Source organism: Excalfactoria chinensis, chromosome 1, assembly GCF_039878825.1.
Source record: "Excalfactoria chinensis isolate bCotChi1 chromosome 1, bCotChi1.hap2, whole genome shotgun sequence".
Classification (NCBI taxonomy): Eukaryota; Metazoa; Chordata; class Aves; order Galliformes; family Phasianidae; genus Excalfactoria; species Excalfactoria chinensis.
This window is the reverse complement of record NC_092825.1, coordinates 183,116,788-183,135,934: the sequence shown is the minus strand read 5'-3', so window position 1 is coordinate 183,135,934 and position 19,147 is coordinate 183,116,788. Positions and strand designations below refer to the sequence as shown.

Below are 19,147 nucleotides of genomic sequence, written 5' to 3'. Positions count from 1 at the left end.
ATGCCACACAGCGGGCACCTCCACACAACGGGGCTCCCGGCCCCCGCCGCACCAATGGAGCCCACGGTAGGACGGGGGCCCTGGGGACATCCTTGCCTTGTCCTGACCCTATTCCCAGCGCTGGGGTCCCACTGGGTGCAGGTTTCCCTCTCCTCAGCCCCATGGCGGCTGGGTGCCCCCCAGTGCGTTCTGCTGGGAGCAGGGCTGGGGACGCTCAGATTGCACGGGGGTTCTGCAGCATGTTGTCCCTCGGGCACTGCAGTGGTGGGAAGCCTTTGGGGCACATCAGGCAGTGCCCCCAGCCCCATGGGGCACAGCTGCAGAGAATGCTTAATGCTGGGTGTTGTGCTGGGTGCAGGGCAGGGCTCCCCAGGCAGGCTGTGCCTGCTGTGCCCAGCTCTGAGCACAGAGGAGCTGATGCACAGCAGGGGCCTGAATGCCTGCAGAGGGCTGAAGTGCCCCCACTGCTTTCCCTGCTGCCTTCACTCAATGGCTGTGGTCATGCCGTGACCCCACGGCTGGGATGTGGGTACGTTGGGTGGGTGTGCAAAGTGCAGGAGCAGCGCCCTGGGCTCAGACAGCCCCTGGGTTCCATGCTTGGGCTGGCTCCTGTAATCACACGGGGTATCCCCATGCTGTGCTTCCCGGACGGCTCTGACGCAGCACCAGGCAAAGGGCAAAGCCCTCCCTGTGGCCTTGTCCCGGTGGCACAGTTCCTGCAATCTGCAGTTTGTTTGTGTCACCCCAGACAGTCAGTGCAGCACTCTGTTATCCCATGGGCACAGGGGCGGCTCCGTTGTAGGGCACAGCCCCACACTGGTGCTGGCACTGAGGGGAAGTGCCCATGAACTTTGCACCAGAGCAGCCAGGAGCGCGTGCAGGGACTCTGAGCACCCCAAATGCCCACATCCTGGGGCACCCCACAGCATCACCCTGCAGCACTGCGTGATGCCACAAACACAGCTGCTCACGGCTGCTCTGCTGCCCAAAGGGAGGCCCGTGCTGGATTTTCTGCAGTGACTGCAGGGCTGAAGGAGTGCTTTCCGTGCAGCTGGATGCAGATCACTTTCCCTATGGCCCATCACGTTGTTAGGGAGGAGTGATGCAGACCAAGGAGCCCCAGCCCTTGTCCTGCTCATCCCAAGTCCTGCATGCATGTGAGCTGAGCACGGAGCAGCCCATGCACACAGCCTTGAACCCTTATCTTGGCACTGTGTGCACCTCGATGCTTCTTCCTCACCCCATCCTCCCCATCCTCCTCTGCTCTGGTGTCACCTTGGTCACGCGTTCCCAATTCTTTGCTCCCTCTGCAGGTGAACATCTTTGAGACACAGGGTCCCATCACCCCCCAGCCTTGGGCAGAGCCCCCAGCCCCAGTGAGGAACCCAGCCCCCAGCCCACCCCGTGACACGTGGGCTGGACGGCACACCTTCCTGCTCTCCTGCCTGGGCTACTGCGTGGGGCTGGGCAACGTCTGGCGCTTCCCCTACCTGTGCTACCGCAATGGAGGAGGTGGGTGCTGCCCCAGCACTGGGGCTCAGTGTGCTCAGTGGGCTCAGGCAGTGCTATGGAGCTCAGGGTCCCGTGCTGCCCTCTGGCCCCACTGCTTTAACCCCACTGCAAGGCTCAGGGTGCCCAGGTTGGTTCCATGGTGCCATGCAGGAATGGGGATGTGCCTAGTACTGCAGCTGAGTGGATGCGCCTGGGTTGAGCTTTGCACCTTGAGTTCACTGAGGAATTTGGCCCCAGGGCAGGGCTGTGGGTGCTGCTCTGCTTCAGGGCATGGGTGTGGGGTGTCCATCCCTGCATCCATCCCCAGTGTCTCCACTACCAGCATGCTGTGCTCTGTGCGGTGCAGTGGGGAAGTAGTGGTGCACTACTTGGGCACTACATGGCACTACATGGCACTACATACCACTACATGGGCAGCAGGAGCCCTCATTGCCCTTTGGGCTTCACACCAACAGGGCTCCTGGTCTGTGTGGGAAAGGACCTTGAATACCACCTGCCCCTGCATGGGCAGGAACATCTCCCATAGACCCGGGGCCCCAAACCCCACCCATGGCCTTGTGCAGTAACTGCTGGGGATGGGTGCTCACAGCTCTCTGGGCAGCCTGGGGGCTTTCCCTGCCCTGTGCCCATCTCCTGGGTTGTTGCAGGACCTGGTGTGTCCTCTGGCCACCCCCTGACCCACTGCTCCTCTCCTCCTCCCAGGCGTCTTCCTCATCCCCTACTTCCTCATGCTGCTCCTGGTGGGGCTGCCTCTCTTCCTGATGGAGCTGAGCCTGGGGCAGTACGGGGCCGCAGGGCCCATCACCGTCTGGAAGTGCTGCCCCATCCTGCAAGGTAGACCCAGCGCCAGGGGCACCTCTCCCCATGCCCCTCTCAGCTCCCAGCCCCTCTGAGGCAGTCACGGAGCAGCCCCTGTCCCCGGTGCAGGTGTTGGTGTGGGCATGCTGGTCGTGTCCTCCCTGGTGTCCATCTACTACAACGTCATCATCGCTTGGGTGTTCTACTACCTGGGCTCGTCCTTCCGCAGCCCCCTGCCCTGGTCCTGCGATGCCCCCCGGAACGCAGAGCTCTGCCAGGTCAGCAGCCCTGAGCAGGGATGGGGCAGGGGATACGGGGATCTGGATCCAATCAGGGTCAGGCTTTACCTGCAGCTGGGGAGGGGGCAGCAGATCAGGCTGGGGTTGGGGCCAGGGAGAGCTGGAGGGGGTGATGATGATGGTGATGATGATGATGATGTGGATGATGATGGTGAGGATGGTGGTGATGATGATGGTGGTGGTGATGGTGGGAGGGGTGGTGATGATGGTGGTGGTGATGATGATGGTGGTGATGATGATGGTGATGGTGGTGGGAGGGGTGGTGATGATGGTGGTGGTGGTGATGATGATGATGGTGGTGGTGGTGGTGATGAAGATGATGATGGTGATGATGGTGATGTTGATGATGGTGGTGATGATGATGATGATGGTGATGTTGATGATGGTGGTGATGATGATGATGATGGTGATGATGATGGTGGCGGTGGTGATGTTGATGATGATGATGGTGGCGGTGGTGAAGATGATGATGGTGATGATGATGGTGATGATGGTGATGATTATGGTGGCGGTGATGATGATGATGGTGATGATGATGATGACGGTGATGATGATGGTAATGATGATGGTGATGATGGTGATGATGATGATGATGATGGTATCTTGCAGAATGCATCGGGGAGTGCCACCCACGCCAGTGCCAGTGAGGCTTTCTGGAAGTAAGTTGGTGGAAGCAAGCTGGCTCCATCCCCCCGGTCCCACAGTGTGGGGGCTCTGGGGTTCGCAATCCCTGTCCCACTGACCCCCACCCCTCAGCGAGCAGGTGCTGGGGGTGACACACAGCTCTGGCCTTGGTGACCCCGGCCCTGTGCAGTGGCTGCTTGCGCTGTGTCTGCTGGCAGCCTGGCTCCTGGTCTTCCTCTGCATGCTAGGGGGCATCCGCAGCTCAGGCAAGGTGAGCAGAGTGGGGGCATGGCTGGGGGTGCTGCACCAACAGAGTGTGGCTGAGCTGTGCCCTGTGCAGGTTGTGTACATCACGGCCACGTTCCCCTACCTGATCCTCTTCGTCCTCATCATCCGTGGGGCCACACTGCCCGGCTCCCTCGATGGCATCCGCTTCTACCTCTCCTCGGATTGGAGCAAGCTGATGAGCGCGCAGGTAACGCCACGCCAGGGCCGGGCACTGTGAGACCCATGGGCAGCCCCGGATGGGGGCTGTGGGGGGGTGGGTGGGACCATACAGCCCCCCATGGACCCTACAGCCCCCCATGGCCTCATGCCCCCAGGTGTGGAGCGATGCGGCCTCGCAGATCTTCTACTCGCTGGGCATTGGCTTTGGGGGGCTGCTCTCCATGGCCTCCTACAACAAGTTTGACAACAACGTTGTCCGGTGAGCTGGAGATGGGTGCTGGGGGGCAGCAATGGGGCTGTGCAGTCCATAGGGATGCGTGGCCCCATCGGGGTGCCCCACTCCATCCTTCCCATGGATGTGGGGTAAGTGATGCTCTCCCTGGCAGGGACACCCTGGTCATCGCCATCGGGAACTGCTGCACCAGTTTCTTTGCTGGCTTCGCCATCTTCTCGGTGCTGGGACACATGGCCTTGAAGAAGGGCGTCCCCGTGGGCAGCGTCGCTGATTCTGGTATGGGTTTGGAGACACGGGGTGCTGTGTGAGGGCGCGCAGGTCAGCTCCACGGTGTTCTCCCTCATCCTGATGTCCCCATTCCGCAGGCCCAGGGCTGGCGTTCGTGGCGTACCCTGAGGCTCTCTCCTTGCTGCCTGGTTCCCCGTTCTGGTCCATCCTCTTCTTCCTGATGCTCTTCATGCTGGGAGTGGACACTTTGGTGATTGTCACACTGGGAAGCCCCATGTCCTGCCCTGTGCCTGGCCTTGAGGTGCCAGGTACACCCAGACCTTGGCATGCAGGAGGCAAAATGTGCACTGAATGTGGGGCTGGGGGGCTCTGAGTTTTGGGCTGTTGCTGGGGTGGGATTCAGCCACATCTCCACGGTTGGGGTCCACCCAGGGAGGTGAGGCAGCCATGTGCCCCCACTGGGGATGCACCCAGGGTTGTGGGGTCGGGATGCAGCCACCTCCCACTGACTCTGGGCACGGTGTGCTCAGTGCCATGGGGACAAGGATGCTGTGGGGACCGTCCTGGTGGAGGTGGGGTTCCTGACACCCCTCCCCCCAATGACATCCCTGTCCCTCAGTTTGGGAACATCGAGGCCATCACCACCGCCATCATGGATGAGTTCCCAGCCCTGCGGGAGCAGAAGAGGAAGACGACACTCCTGGGTGTGCTCTGCTTCTCCTTCTACCTCCTGGGGCTCCTCCTCGTCACCCAGGTGAGTGGGGCCCATGCTGGACAACATCCTGGGGGCACAGAAGGCTGTGCCTGCACCCTGCATGGACCCCACGTGCTGACCCCACACCCTGCCCACTCATAGGGTGGCATCTTCTGGTTCACCCTCATTGACACCTACAGCACCAGCTTCGGGCTGATCATCATCACCCTCCTTATGTGTGTCGGCATCACCTGCTGCTACGGTAAATGGAGCCGGGGGGCTGCAGGGAGTGAAGCTGGGGGCTCCAAGGAGCAGAGCTGGGGGGTTCCGTGGAGCAGAGCTGGGGGCTCTGTGGAGCTGGGAGGTTCCCTGCACCCTGGGAAGTGATTTCAGCACTGCCCACCCACATGTGGGGCCGCTCAGCACCCAGCACCATCCTGATGTCCTGGGGGGGCACAGAGGCTGTGGGTGCCCGGCACAGAGCCCTGCTGGGGTGGGGGCTGGCTGTGACCCCCCATGTCCCGCAGGCGTTGGGCGGTTCTGCCAGGACATCGTGACCATGATCTGCCGTTGCCCACCATGGTACAGCCGTGTGCTGGGCTGCTTCAAGGTGTGCTGGGTCTTCCTCACCCCCTGCCTGCTGCTGGTAAGTGCCGGGCATTGCCTGAGCTCCTCTTGGTCGGGGGGCAGCCCGGGTGGCCTTGGGGTCCCTATGGGGTCCATCATCACACTGCTGCCCGCTCCACCCTCACAGTTCACACTCATCTACACGTTCCTGGAGATGTACAGCGTTCCTCTGCACTACGGCAGCTACGAGTTCCCAGCATGGGGCACCAGCCTGGGGGTCTGCATGGGCGTCCTCAGCTGTCTGCAGGTCCCCATCGGTGCCATCGTGGCCCTCTGCCACCAGACTGGGACACTGAGTGATGTGAGTGTGAATTGGGCAGGGGGGGAGGATGGGGTGAGATGGGGATGGGGTGGAAGAGGGGATGGGCTGAGGGTGGGATAGGGATGGGGTTGAGATGGGGATGGGGATCGGGATCTGGGTTGGGGATGGGGATGGGGATGGGGATAGGGATGGAAGGAGGTGGGATGGGATGGGATGGGATGGGATGGGATGGGATGGGATGGGGATGGGGATGGAAGGAGGTGGGATGGGATGGGGATGGGATGGGAATAGGGATGGGATTGAGATGGGGATGGGGATTGGGGTGGGGACAAGGACAGGGATGCAGACGTGGGGATGGGATTGGGATGGGGAACAGTGGGAACAGGGATGGGAGTAGAGCAGGGGCTGCCCCACTGCTGGAACAGAGAGGGCTGTAACAGACTGGTGGTGATGCTCTCCCCTCACCAAGAGACAAAAGGGGCTGAAGCCACGAGGTCTGGATGCAGTGTGGGGGCCGAACCGCCCCTCAGCACCCACCCACCCACCCACCCTTGTGCACCCGCAGCGCCTCCATAAAGCCATGCAGCCCCTCTGCTCCTGGGGGCCGCCCACTGCCAGCACCGAGGCCGTGGTGGATTTGCCCTTCAGCATCACCCTGAGCGACAGCGACTTCAGCGCACCGCCGCACAGCGAGAGCTGAGCCAGGGCAGCCCGCGGTGCTGGATGGCGGCCGCTGACCCCAGCATGGGTATGGTCCCCTCCGAGTGCTCTGGGGCAGCTGTATGCACCCAGTGAGGCTGGGTAGCCTCCATGTAGCTCTGTGAACATCCTGAGCATGGAGCTGGATGGCCCAGGCTGAGCCTGGAGCTTCAGCACACTGCTCTGCAATGGGCTGTTCTGCAGCTCATCATCCCCACACGCTGCTGGATGGGGCAGGTGGGGATGAGCCCATGTGGCAGAGCCTCCCTTGAAGGCTGCCTGGCTGTCCCTGTGTGATGTCCTCAGCCTGCAGCTGGTGTCCATCCATCCTTCCTATGGACACCCAGCCTCGCACTGCAGCTTTCCCCACTCTCCCTCCTGCCCCGACCCTCCCAGCCGGGATCCCCACACCACCTCTATGGGGCAGGAATAGAGCACAGCTGGCGCCTGCTGCTAAAATAGACTACATGCTTTATTGGATTGAAAAGTTTTATGAAATGACCCCAAAAATAAAACAAAAAGAAACCGAGTTGGCAGAGGCGTCACCGCCGGCTCCGCTCCGTGGATCTCCAATCCCCCCACCCCCCTCCTCACCCTTCCCTCCCCCCCTCCGGGAGCAGCGCCCGGAGTGCAGCATTGGGCACTGCAGGCACTTAAAAAGTCATTGAGAGGAAACGGTTCACTTGTTTCAAAGCATCGGTGTCATTGGCGAACTACCACCTACCAAACGAAAAACACCTTTACAGCCCTTCCCGTATTGCCGATGTCTGTGGATATGTTACTCTGGCACAAAGCAAGGCCCCAAAGGCTGCCCCCCACCCGGCCCTCCCCTCATTTCTGCACTCAGTGGGTCTGGGTCGGCCCCGGGGCCGGGCAGGGCAGTGGCTGCCAGGGTAGAGCTCAGCCCCGAGCAGAGCCGGACCGTGTCTCCATCAGACCCACTGGGCCTCCGCTCAGCCCATCCACCCACACTTGTAGGGCACACAGCCCACCCCACAGTGCGGCCATCCATCTGCGCTGCCCCCAGCCCTGAAGCTGAGCCCAACCTGGTCCTCTCCGGGCAGACACACGGAGCTGGGTGCAGTGGGGGTTGCTGTGCCCCAGCCCCATCCATGGTGACCCCAGTGGGCAGCGGGATAACGCTGCGGGGCAGCACAGCGCCATAGGGGGGGGGCTCAGCGTGCTCTGCCCACTGGGAGCCAGGAGGGCATCCGTCCCCCCAACCCCCCAACCCCCAGCGCCCCGAATGTGGGGCAGAGGCAGAAGAACCGAAAAAAAGGTAAAAAAAAAAAAATAGAACTAAAAATACAACCGCATTGAAACCAAAACCCAAATGCCGTGCGGCCGAGCGGAGGCGGATAACTGGAAGCCATGCACAGCAAAGCTGGGGACTACAGCGACGGGGAAAGGAGGGGTGGAGGTGGGGAGGGGGGTGAGACAGGGCGGCTGTCGCCTTCAAGGGGAGCGGATGCCTTCTGGCTTCCCGGCCCGGCCAATAAATAAGTTTAAATAGCTTCTCCCACCGCGGGGACGCGGCTCCCAACGCCCGGGGCCGGCCGCGCTCCCCCGGTGCCAGCGGGTCGCTCCGTGGGGTTCCTCCGCCCTCCCCCTCTATTTCCTGGGCTTCTTGAAGATCTTTAGGGGGAATTTTTTCTTGCTCTGGCCCGGGTCGACCTCGTCGCCCGTCAGGCTGCCGTCCTCATCCCCTGCGCTCTTCTTGGCAGCCAGCTGCGGGATGCGGGTGCTCTTGGAGCTGTTGGGCCGGCAGTCAGAGATGGGGGACGGGGTGTCGGGGTCGGTGGAGCTGGGGCTGTGCGACCGCGAGGAATCCGAGTGGCTGTGCCTGGAGGCCGCCGGGTGGCCGATCTCCCCCAGGCTGGAGGACTTCTCCATGCCGTGGTTCACCATCATCATCTTCTTCATCACCATGGGGCTCTCGGACGGCCGCTCCGGGCCGGGGGGCTCCGCGTGTCGGCTGCCTCCGTTTGGGGTGTGCCCGGGGCCGGCATCCTCGATGGAGCGGGTTAGCAGAGCGGGCCGGGCGGCCAACAGCTTGGGAGCGGCGCTGGGCAGGCGCTGGGGCTCGCTCAGGTGCGGGATGGACGACTCGGAGTCGCAGCGCGTCAGGTCTCTGCATGGGGCGGACGGACAGATGGACAGACAGTTAGCAGTGCCGAGGAGCGATGGGAGCTGCGGCCACATCTCCCCCCCAGCTCCGACCTCCTGCACAGCCCCGCGGGCACTGCGGGTACTCGGGATGGGACCCTGCTGGTACCCAGGGATGGAGCCCTGCTGGTACCCGGGGATGGGACCCTGCTGGTACCCGGGGATGGAGCCCTGCTGGTACCCGGGGATGGGACCCTGCTGGTACCCGGGGATGGGACCCTGCTGGTACCCAGGGATGGGACCCTGCTGGTACCCGGGGATGGAGCCCTGCTGGTACCCAGGGATGGGACCCTGCTGGTACCCGGGGATGGGACCCTGCTGGTACCCAGGGATGGAGCCCTGCTGGTACCCAGGGATGGAGCCCTGCTGGTACCCAGGGATGGGGCCCTGCTGGTACCCGGGGATGGAGCCCTGCTGGTACCCGGGGATGGAGCCCTGCTGGTACCTGGGGAAGGGACCCTGCTGGTACCCAGGGATGGAGCCCTGCTGGTACCCAGGGATGGAGCCCTGCTGGTACCCAGGGATGGAGCCCTGCTGGTACCCGGGGATGGAGCCCTGCTGGTACCCGGGGATGGAGCCCTGCTGGTACCCAGGGATGGGACCCTGCTGGTACCCGGGGATGGAGCCCTGCTGGTACCCGGGGATGGAGCCCTGCTGGTACCCAGGGATGGGACCCTGCTGGTACCCGGGGATGGAGCCCTGCTGGTACCCGGGGATGGGACTCTGCTGGTACCCAGGGATGGAGCCCTGCTGGTACCTGGGGATGGGACCCTGCTGGTACCCAGGGATGGGACCCTGCTGGCCGCACGCAGACAGACCCCCAACCCACGGCAGCGGCCCTGAGCTCAGCAGTGCAGCCCCACACCTGCAGTTGGGCCCAAACCTCCCCCCCCCACCCTCAGCCCAGCCCCGCACCCACAGACTGACCCCAGCCCCATCGGGGGCTGTGGCCCAGGTTTTGCCCCCTGCCCAGCCCCGCAGCCCAGTGGTTTGTGCCCCCGCCCGGTGCCTTCCTCCTGCGGTGCCAAAAGCAATGCAATGCTGCTCTGCTGCCCTCAGCTCCTTTTCAAAGTGGGGAGGGGGGTCCGCAGGGCAGGGAAAGCCGCAGTGCTCTCCCACTGGCCCTGCTGACCCCCTGCCCTCAATGGGACCGAGCCATGTGCTGCTGCCCCACACCCTCTGCCCCCCAGGGCACAATGGGATGGGGGTCACCATCCCTGGGGGTGCTCAGGAACTGCAAGGATGTGGCACTGAGGGCTGTGGTGGGTGGGCACAGTGGGGCGGGCTGGGGATCGTGGGGGTCTTTCCAGCCTTCCTGGCTCTGTGAAGGTCACCAAAGCATCAATGCCAGCCATTGCGGCCCACAAGAAGTGAGCTCAGCTGCACCGCCTGCTGCTCTGCGCCTCGAAGCAGTGATGGCACCAAAGGGTTTCCCTTCTCTTCTAAAGCCAACCCGGGCTCTGTGAGCATCGCAGTGTCTGGTGAGGGCTGGTGCAAGAGCTGTCCTTTCAAACGAGAGGGATTCTACAGCAGGAATAAGAGCTGCACCCTGCAGCATCCACCAGGTGACAACAGCAACCACAGAGTGACGCAGCACCCGCGAGCTGACGCAGCACAGCAGGCGATGCACAGCCTCTGCTCCATCCTTAACCCAAGAGACAACGGCAGCCACAACAAGCGATGCCAGCAGATGGGGATCGTCCCCCTGGGGCCGCAGGGTGCTTTGCCTCTAACTGCACGCAATGGAAACCCGACCCGGGACAGCTGCTCTGCGCTCACAGCGGGGGCGATGCCGAGGACATGGTGGGGCTGGCACCTCAGGGTGTCACCTCGGGGTGTCACCTCCACCGGGGGCACCGAGGGGCGGATATTGCTGGGGTTCCATTGCTGTCAAGCACCCTGTGGGCTGGGAACCATGGGCAGGAGGAAGGAACCTGGTATGGCCATGGGGAACAGTGCCAGAGCTGTCCGCGGGGATGTGAGACCAGCACCATCCATAGGGATGTGACACCAGGCAGTATCCATAGGGACGCAGCATCAGGGCTGTCCATAGGGATGTGACACCAAGCACTGTCCATAGGGATGTGACACCAGGCACACACTGCCCTGCCAAGGAGGAGGGCTGGCACAGAGGACACAGAGCTGAGGTTCGGCCAACGGGGCTGGCACAATTCCTGGTGCATCACAGGAACCTTCAGCTGCTGCCCGGAGGTTCTCTGCAGGAAACGCTGCCTGCAGCTGTTAGCACAGCGTGCTGCCAGGGCCAGGCACAGGGCACAGAGCTGGAAGGTGCCATTGGGCAGCCCTGTGCTATGGCAAAGCCACCACATGCTGCCCCCTCCTGAACTCAGATCTGAGCATGAGAGACCCGGGCAGCTCCGGTGTTTCCTTTCTGCACAGCCAGGCCTGTTTACATCGGTGGGATGGGGCAGATTTAAGGCAGGAGCTGCACGCTGCTCTGCTCCATCTGCCCTCCCTGCTCCCCACCTGGGCCTCCTCCATCATTGCTCCTGGAATCCAAACCGCCCCGCAGGGAAGGGGAGACAGCGGGGAGATGGGGATGCGTTGCATTCGGTGAGCGAAAGAAGCGGAGAGCAAACCATGGCAGAAGGAAGGGCTGCTGGGGGTGGGGGAAGAGGGGAGAGGATGGGAGGACAAGAGAAGAGAAAGAAGGACTTTGCAGCCCTGCAGTCCATGGGATCATCTCCTGCAATGGGCTCCTGCTCTGCCAGGGGCTGCAATGGTTCCTTCTGCTCTGGGACAGAGCAAACTGCAGCCCCCCCCCCCCCTTGCTTTTGCCTCAGCTGATGCCTCCCCTTCTTGTTGGGGTCCTACAGCCCCACCTCCCCCATTGCCCACTGCTACCATGGAGAGCCGGCACCGGAGAGCAGAAACCCCTGTGCACACACAGCCCTGTGCACACACAGCCCTGCACACACATACACACACAGCCCTGTGCACAAACAGCCCTGCACACACATACACACACAGCCCTGTGCACACACACACAGCCCTGCAGTCCCACGATGATACAAGACAGACACACACCAGCCTCCCAACAACAGCTCTGACCTGATTTGCACCGGATCCTCTGAAGCCAATTGCAAAAGAGAAGCAAACAGTGAGAGGTTGAGGGATGGTGGAGCTCCCTGGCAGGGCTCCGGGCTGCCCCCCCTCACCCCACAACCCAGCCATGTGGGGCTGAGCTGACCCTGCAGGCTTAAACTCCCTCCTGCCCAGGAGCACCCTGCCACATACAGGGCCACCAACCTCCACACTGAATACCAGTCCAGGCTGCCCAGGGCCCCATCCAAGCTGGCCTTGAACACCTCCAGGGATGGACGGGGCATCCACAGCCTCTCTGGGCAGCTGTTCCAGCACCTCCCCACTCTCTCTATGAACACCTTCCCCCTGACATCCAACCTCCACCTGCCCTCCTTCAACTCCAAACCATTTCCCCTTGTCCGAAGCCATTGCACTGCTGCTGCTCAGAGGTCCCTCAGTTGGAACCACAAGGCAGTGCATCCCCAGGTGCTGTCAGCACTGAGCTCACATTGCCCAGCAGCTCCAATGGGAGCTCACAGCACCCATCTTGTTTCCTTTGCAGCTCTCCTGCCAAGCCCCCAGACACACAAAGGCTTCCTGCAAGGTCAGTGTTTGCTCGGTGGGTTGCAGGCTCTGACCCCTGGGTTTCCCTACAGCTGTGCTCATGGGAACAGACAGCAGAGCGCTCCCTGGGACCCCCTGAAATGGGAAAGAGGGAGGGGGGAGAAACACAGCTATGGGTAAACCACAATGCAGAGACCCCAAAGGAAAGCAGGGAGGGATGGAGGAGGGAGAGCAACCCTGCAAGCAGCAGCCCTGGGACACAGCAAGAGAGAGGGAGCGAGAAAAGAAACGGCATATACCCAAAGCTCTCAGTGCCACAGCGAGCTCCGGAGGTGACATCAGGAGGGGGCAGGTCGGGGTTGGAGTCCATCTGAAGGAAATAAGAGGTGGTGTGATGGTGATAGAGAGGGTGGAGATGGGAAGCAGGTACAGGAGAGGCGGATGAGGAGCAAGAGGTGGCTGTGGTGGATGACGGAGCGGTGCCAGGAAGGTCAGAACTGAAAGACTGTCCGGAGGAGAGGCTGTGCATTCGACGGAGGGACATTCGACCCGCCGGGTGCTGGGCTGGCTGGCCCGGCTCATGCTGGCTGTGCACGTAACTCTCTACCAACCTCTGAGATCCGTGGCCGTGCTGGGGATCCACCAGGCGCTGGCGAACAGTGCTGGGCAAAGCAGGAGCTGCAAAGGAGAAAAAGGGAAGAGGGGTTGAATGCTCTGAGATGGGAACCCGATGGCTTTGCTTTGGAGCTGAAGCGTTAGGTTGGTGCCGCCGCTTCAACGTGCCGCGTTAATGGTTGGCTGGTGAGAAGCTGTGCCCAACGTTCCCAATGCAGCTGCTTTCTGAACACCTTATCTGACCATCCTGTTTGCATCTGTGTGCCTCATCCTGCCCAGCCCCACCTGGCTGCTCCCTTGCAGCACAGCAACACCTTCAACACCTCCAGGGATGGAGCAATGGAGCCTAATGGGGCCTATGTTAGAGATGCTGTCACAGCTGGAATTACAGGGCTGGTCCCAAAGGGGATGGATATTACAGCGCTGGCCCCAAAGAGCAGCATTTAGGTCACCCAGAGCCAGTGAGCTCAGCCCATCAGCTGTGCCCCAAACCCTACGCTGCACATTATGGAGCAGAGCTGCTTCCATGCAGTCCTCTCTCTGTCACATCCACACCAGGCGTAGTTCCCCTCCTGCAGGAGATAAGGTGTTCAGGATCACATACACAGCGCGAGGAGTAGAAGTGCAGTCGGTTACGGAGGTGAACAGAGAGGAAAGCTCAGAAGTGAGGCAGAAGGAGAAGCTCTTTGGGAGTCGAAGAACCAGCACATCGCTGCATAACATCCCTCCAGGCCGTCAGATCCTCCCGCTGCTCTGCTGGCAGCAATGCAGGATCCCTGCAGGGACGCCTCGACTGGGAGAAGGAACAAGAAGCGCTCAGGCTGCTTTGTGCTATTCACATTGGTGGCCATCTCCAGTGTGATCCCACGGCTGTCTGCCTGTCCTGGGATGCATCTTTACCCCATGGGGTCTTTCCTGCTGTGATCCCCATTTACCAGCTTGCCATGCTGACAGCTCTGTGCTCGCCTTGGAATGAGCTGAGCTTTGCCCTCCCCTGCTGCATCATAGAAGGACAGCATGGCCTGTGTTGCAAAGGCCCACAGTGCTCATCCAGCTCCAACCCCCTGCTGCGTGCAGGGTCACCAACCAGCAGCCCAGGCTGCCCAGAGCCACATCCAGCCTGGCCTTGAATGCCTGCAGGGATGGGGCATCCACAGCCTCCCCCAGTTCCTATAGCAGACAACCACCCTTCTCAAAGCATTGAGCCCAAGGATCAGGGCCTGGGCACAGAATGGCACAGCACAGCTCAGCGTATTTCATTACACATGAGAGCTCTGGGAGGGAAAAGCCCATCTGCCACCCATGGCAGCGCTCTGACAACCCCAACCAACAACAGCCCGATGGATTTCTGCTTCCTAAACCCAAAGGCGGCTGTGGTTCTTCCTCATCCCACCAGGCTCCTCCCTGGGGTTAGTGAGGTTGACTCCATGAGCAGAGGGACGTCCGTTAGTTGTTCCGTGCCAGAGAGTTGGAAAATCCGTGTATGTATTTTTAGTCCAGAAAAAAAAGGGGCAGAGAGAGGGAACAAAAATAAAGTGGGGATAATGAAAAAACAAAAAGGAGCAAACCAGGGTATTTCCACAGGGACTGATCCTCCGAGGACAGAGACGAGCGATCGCTGAACCTGCGCCCAAAGAGCCAGGCTGCGTCTGGGGGGGGTGGGGGGAAGAGAGAAGTGACTGTGGGGAGCAGCAGCCCTGAGCATCCTCCTGGTGCTGCCTGCTCATAGAAACAAGGGTTGCAAAGGCCCACAGTGCTCACCCAGCTCCAACCCCCTGCTGTGTGCAGGGTCACCAAGCAGCAGCCCAGGCTGCCCAGAGCCACATCCAGCCTGGCCTTGAATGCCTGCAGGGATGGGGCATCCACAGCCTCCTTGGGCAACCTGTTCCAGTGCGTCACCACCCTCTGCATGAAGAACTCCCTCCTAAAACACATAAGCCCAAGGCTCCATGCTCTGCACCTGCTGATCCCATGGGGTGCCCACAGCCCAACCCTCCTACATCCTGCCCAGCTGCTGCAGGTCTCTCTTCACCTCTGGGTGCTCTGCATTGCTGCCCTGAGCTGCCCTGCTCCAAACCTTTCTTCCTTCCCTATCCCTGAGCAAGGCTGACCCCAGGGGAGGGAAAATCACAGCATCACAGAGTGGTTGGGTTGGAAGGGACCTCAAGGATCATGAAGCTCCAACCCTTGCCACAGGCAGGGCCACCAACCTCCACACTGAATACCAGCCCAGGCTGCCCAGTGCCCCATCCAAGCTGGCCTTCAACACCTCCAGGGCTGGACGGGGCATCCACAGCCTCTCTGGGCAGCTGTTCCAGCACCTCCCCACTCTCTATGAACACCTTCCCCCTGACATCCAACCTCCATCTGCTCTCCTCCAACTCCAAACCATTTCCCCTTGTCCTGCTGTTATCCCCCTTTCAATGGGCACTGACAGCTCCTGCAGGGCAGGTGGGCAACACGGGGCCCCTCTGCTCCTCCTCCCACCTCCTGCCACTTACAGACCCAGCACTGAGGACCCGATCAGCAAGTCACCTCAAAGAGTCTAACCAGAAAGCTTGCTGCATCCAATGCTGTCAGCACGGGCTGCTCTGCTCCCAGCCTTGCTCCTGTCAAGGCTTCCCTTCCTCTTACACAGCTACAGATAGGGAACTGCATGCAGACAATGCACACCGGGAGTAGCAAGGCCGGGTGTGAGTGTGGCTGAGCTGGGTGCTGCAATCGGGGCTGATTCCCAAAGCTCTTCCAGCCAAAGAGATGGTCCCCAACATCACAGCAACCCGCAGCGAGAGGCACGCAGTGCCCCAGGCTCTGCCTTTCCCCTATGGATGTGAGCACTGCCAACCCCAGCACCCAACCACCTCCCTCCCACCCTTAACACAGCTCCCCCAGCATGCAGCATCCATCCTACAGCTCCCTCCTATAGGTTCCCCCTCCAGCCCCGCGTACATTGCATGGACATGGGGGACACGATCTCCTCATCCAAGTCATCCACGTCGTCGGTCATGATGAAGTGGGACGGGTTGGGTCTCGGGGTGCCCATCCAACCGGGGTCGATGTTGAGGGCGGATGCCAACGTGTGGATGCCCGGGTTGTTGACGATCTGGAAGCCGCAGAGCAGCTCGATCTGCTGCCAGCGATGCAGGCGCTCACGCAGCGCCGCCGTCACCTCGCTCAGCGCCTGCCTGCAACAAACAAGGGGGGCTCGAAGGAGAAGCACAAAGCCAACCCGAGCTGCTCTGCAATGCTATGGAAGGCTGCTTATGGGGGACTTGGTCCTGGAGGCATAGAACGGTCTGGGTTGCAAAGGACAACAATGATCATGTAGTTCCAACCCCCTGCTGTGTGCAGGGTCACCAACCAGCAGCCCAGGCTGCCAGAGCCACATCCAGCCTGGCCTTGAATGCCTGCAGGGATGGGGCATCCACAGCCTCCTTGGGCAACCTGTTCCAGTGCGTCACCACCCTCTGCATGAAAAGCTTCCTCTAAGATCCAACCTAAACCTCCCTTGTCTCCCTTTCAAACCATTCCCCCTTGTCCTATCACTGCCCACCCTCACAAACAGCTGTTCCCCTCCTGTTTATTCACTCCCTTCCAGTACTGGATGCCCACAATGAGGTCTCCCCGCATCCTTCTCCAAACCAAACCAGCCCATTTCCCCCAGCCTTTCCCCTTAGGAGAAGCAGGACAGGGAGGCCTTGAGGAAACACTCACTTTGCAGTTAAGATTTTATGATCCACGTCATCCAGGGACGAGCTGTGAGCGACGTGAAACGTCCCGAACAAGGTGTTGCGTTTCTTCTTAATTTTTTCAGCCTGGAATGTTAACACAAAGAAGGGAAGGTCAGAGGAAGAAAAGAACCTCGTGTTTCCTCCTGGACAAGAACATCCTGGAGGGGCCGGGACAGAAATAGCGCCGCAGCTGCTGGCACACACGGATGGTGTGAGATGTGTTGGATAGGAAAGTGACCCCCAGCCCACGGGGTGAGCAGGGCAATGCTGCTCTGCACCCCCAGCACTGTGGATCCCCATAAGTCAAAGGGACCCCCAAGCAGCTGCTCTGTGCAGAGATGGGCTCCCACATGTCCCAGCCATCATAAGAGTGCATTAGGGCAGGTGGGACTCCCAGCTCTGGTTGCTATACACATCCACAGAGCTGAATGCATGTTACAGCAGCTCCCCTGCAGCTCTCAGCTCCTCGGCTGGCACAGAAAGCTTGGAACAACTGGGAATACAGAGAGTGATTCATTGCTACGCTGTGTGTGTGCTCATAATAAAACGGTGCTGCCTGTGCATGTAGGACAGCCAGAACAGGGACTGCGTGCATGAGATGAGGACACAGAACACACTGTGCAGGTTCCCTTCCCAAGCCTTTCCTTCCCCCCGGGGCAGCGATGGGAAGATGTCAGTGCAGGATGCTGAGATGCTCACCCCTTCTTTGGCCACCAGGAGCTGCTTCTCGGCGTTCTGCTTCTTGATGTTGTAGTACTGCACCTCCACCTCGTGGGTCAGCTGCAGCCACTTCTGCAGGGCCTCGGGGGCAGCCCAGCTGCAATGAGATTCCAGCTCCTTCTCGGCGTTCTTCAGAGCCATACGGACCTGAGGAGAGGCAGCAGGGCTGTCTTATGGGAAGGGAACGGCTGCTGCTGTGCTGCACCAATGGAATGGGGGCACTGGGTGGGAAAGGATGTGGGGCTGACCACGAGCCAGCGGGCTGCCCAGGTGGCCACAAGGCCAATAGCAGCTCCTGGGAGGAGGTGGTGGTGAGGGGGAGGTCGGTCTCTGCTCCTGGGTAACAGCCGTGTGTTATGAGCTGTGTGCTGCCTGTGCTGGAACAGGTTGCCCAAGGAGGCTGTGGATGCCCCATCCCTGCAGGCATTCAAGGCCAGGCTGGATGTGGCTCTGGGCAGCCTGGTCTGCTGCTTGGTGACCCTGCACACAGCAGGGGGTTGGAATGGGATGAGCACTGTGGGCCTTTGCAACCCAGGCCGTTCTATCATTCTATGGTACCTGCTGCCTGTTGCCTGCTGTGTGCTGCCTACTATGTGCTGCCTGCTGTGTGCACCACATCCATAACAGGAAATGAACCCAAACAAAGCCTATATGGTCTATGCTCCCCTGTGATGACCTCTAAGGTCCCATTCTGACCACTAAGTGTCAGTTCATAAAGCAACGAGTGCCTTCTGACCCTGTGCTGTGCGCTCACCCCTCTGGGCACAGCACGACCCATTGAGGACAGGTTTGCTGCACACCCCGCACTCTCAGCACCACTTGCTGTGCTCCAGCAGGAGCTCCCAACCCCCACGGAACCATTTGGAGTGTTAAGAACCAACGGGTGCAAAAGAAACTCTCGGTTTAATATCCACGGCACCAAACAACAAGTTGTACGGTCAGTGGGAGTGATGGGTTACTGTGCTGGGGGGGGCGCTGGGATGGTGGCTGTGTTACAGGCACACGGTGGGGGCAGGAGGACGATGCCAGTACTCACCCTTTGGAGGCATCCCTCATGAAGGCCTCTGAGAAACAACAGAGAGGTTAAATCACCTCTGGCTGGCAGCTCTCCTTAATGGGTGCCAAGGGCAGCAGTGGTGGATGGATGAGTGCCCTCCATTTGGTGGGGCAGGAAGGCTTGGAGAGCTCTGCGCCCCATAGAACAGCCCCAGCACTGCTGCGCAGCTGGGCACAGACCCCCATGGGCTCTGAAACGGAGCTCAGTGCCTTTGTGGAGAGGTTGTGTGACCAACGTGGCTCTTGGATGGGGCCTGCAGGCGTCAGAGCTGCTCACATTGCAACCAAGAGCAGGAGGGGATCTTGCTGCCTGCTGGCTGAGCTGCAGTGCTGCACGGCTCCCCCGGCTGCCTGCTGGCTGAGCACTGACCTCTCCCCATCCCATGCAATGCCTGGGCTCTTCTTGCCTCTCCTTCCTCCCCCCATGGAGGTGGATTGGATGGGACAGAGCCGGGTTGGGGCTCCATGGAGGGCAGGCTCAGTGATGGCTGCGTGCTGCTCCTATGGCATGTGTGTGTGTGTGTGTGTGTGTGTGTGTGTGCACCATGGGCCACCCCTCACCTGCTCCAGCTCCTGCTCTGCGTACTTCTGCCTGCTCAGCTCGTTCTCGGTGCCCTCCCGCAGCTCTCGCAGCCGATGCGCCTCCTGCTTGGCGATGCTGATCTCATCCTGCAGCTTCTTCTCCAGGTGCACCTTCTCCACCTCCACGGAGCGATGCTCCTCCTGAGCCTTCTGCAGCCTGCGGGACACGGAGATGGGAGCTGTGAGGAGCAGGGCTTGCTGTGCATAGGAGCCCATGGTGGCCTCCCCATCATCCCCACTCCT

The 19,147-nt window shown here is 60.9% G+C and overlaps 2 protein-coding genes across 10 annotated transcripts in view; one reads left to right on the top strand and one right to left on the bottom strand.

The window, feature by feature from the left end:
- Window positions 1-6,426, top strand: LOC140257989 (sodium-dependent proline transporter-like). The gene is made up of 15 exons (XM_072347851.1): window positions 1-66; window positions 1,314-1,512; window positions 2,215-2,346; window positions 2,440-2,588; window positions 3,219-3,268; window positions 3,366-3,504; window positions 3,574-3,708; window positions 3,836-3,939; window positions 4,067-4,191; window positions 4,281-4,393; window positions 4,763-4,897; window positions 5,000-5,099; window positions 5,365-5,483; window positions 5,592-5,765; window positions 6,292-6,426. Exons 1-15 carry the CDS (start codon window positions 1-3, stop codon window positions 6,424-6,426), a joined length of 1,875 nt encoding a protein of 624 aa, XP_072203952.1.
- A 453-nt stretch (window positions 6,427-6,879) lies between these two features.
- The window catches only part of STIM1 (stromal interaction molecule 1), a 35,922-nt gene continuing 23,654 nt past the window's right edge, over window positions 6,880-19,147 (bottom strand). For 2 of the 9 annotated variants that reach the window (XM_072327074.1, XM_072327075.1), the window contains 7 exons: window positions 18,884-19,061; window positions 17,246-17,413; window positions 16,530-16,630; window positions 15,765-16,000; window positions 14,384-14,464; window positions 12,500-12,878; window positions 6,880-8,556 (listed from right to left, as the gene is read on the bottom strand). In XM_072327074.1, coding sequence (XP_072183175.1) covers window positions 8,037-8,556; window positions 12,500-12,878; window positions 14,384-14,464; window positions 15,765-16,000; window positions 16,530-16,630; window positions 17,246-17,413; window positions 18,884-19,061 — 1,663 coding nt within the window. In that variant the 3' untranslated portion in view covers window positions 6,880-8,036. Of the gene's footprint in view, window positions 8,557-11,663; window positions 11,683-12,499; window positions 12,879-14,383; window positions 14,465-15,764; window positions 16,001-16,529; window positions 16,631-17,245; window positions 17,414-18,883; window positions 19,062-19,147 lie in introns of all 9 variants that reach the window. The other 7 variants (XM_072327080.1, XM_072327082.1, XM_072327077.1 and 4 more) reach the window with 6 other exon arrangements.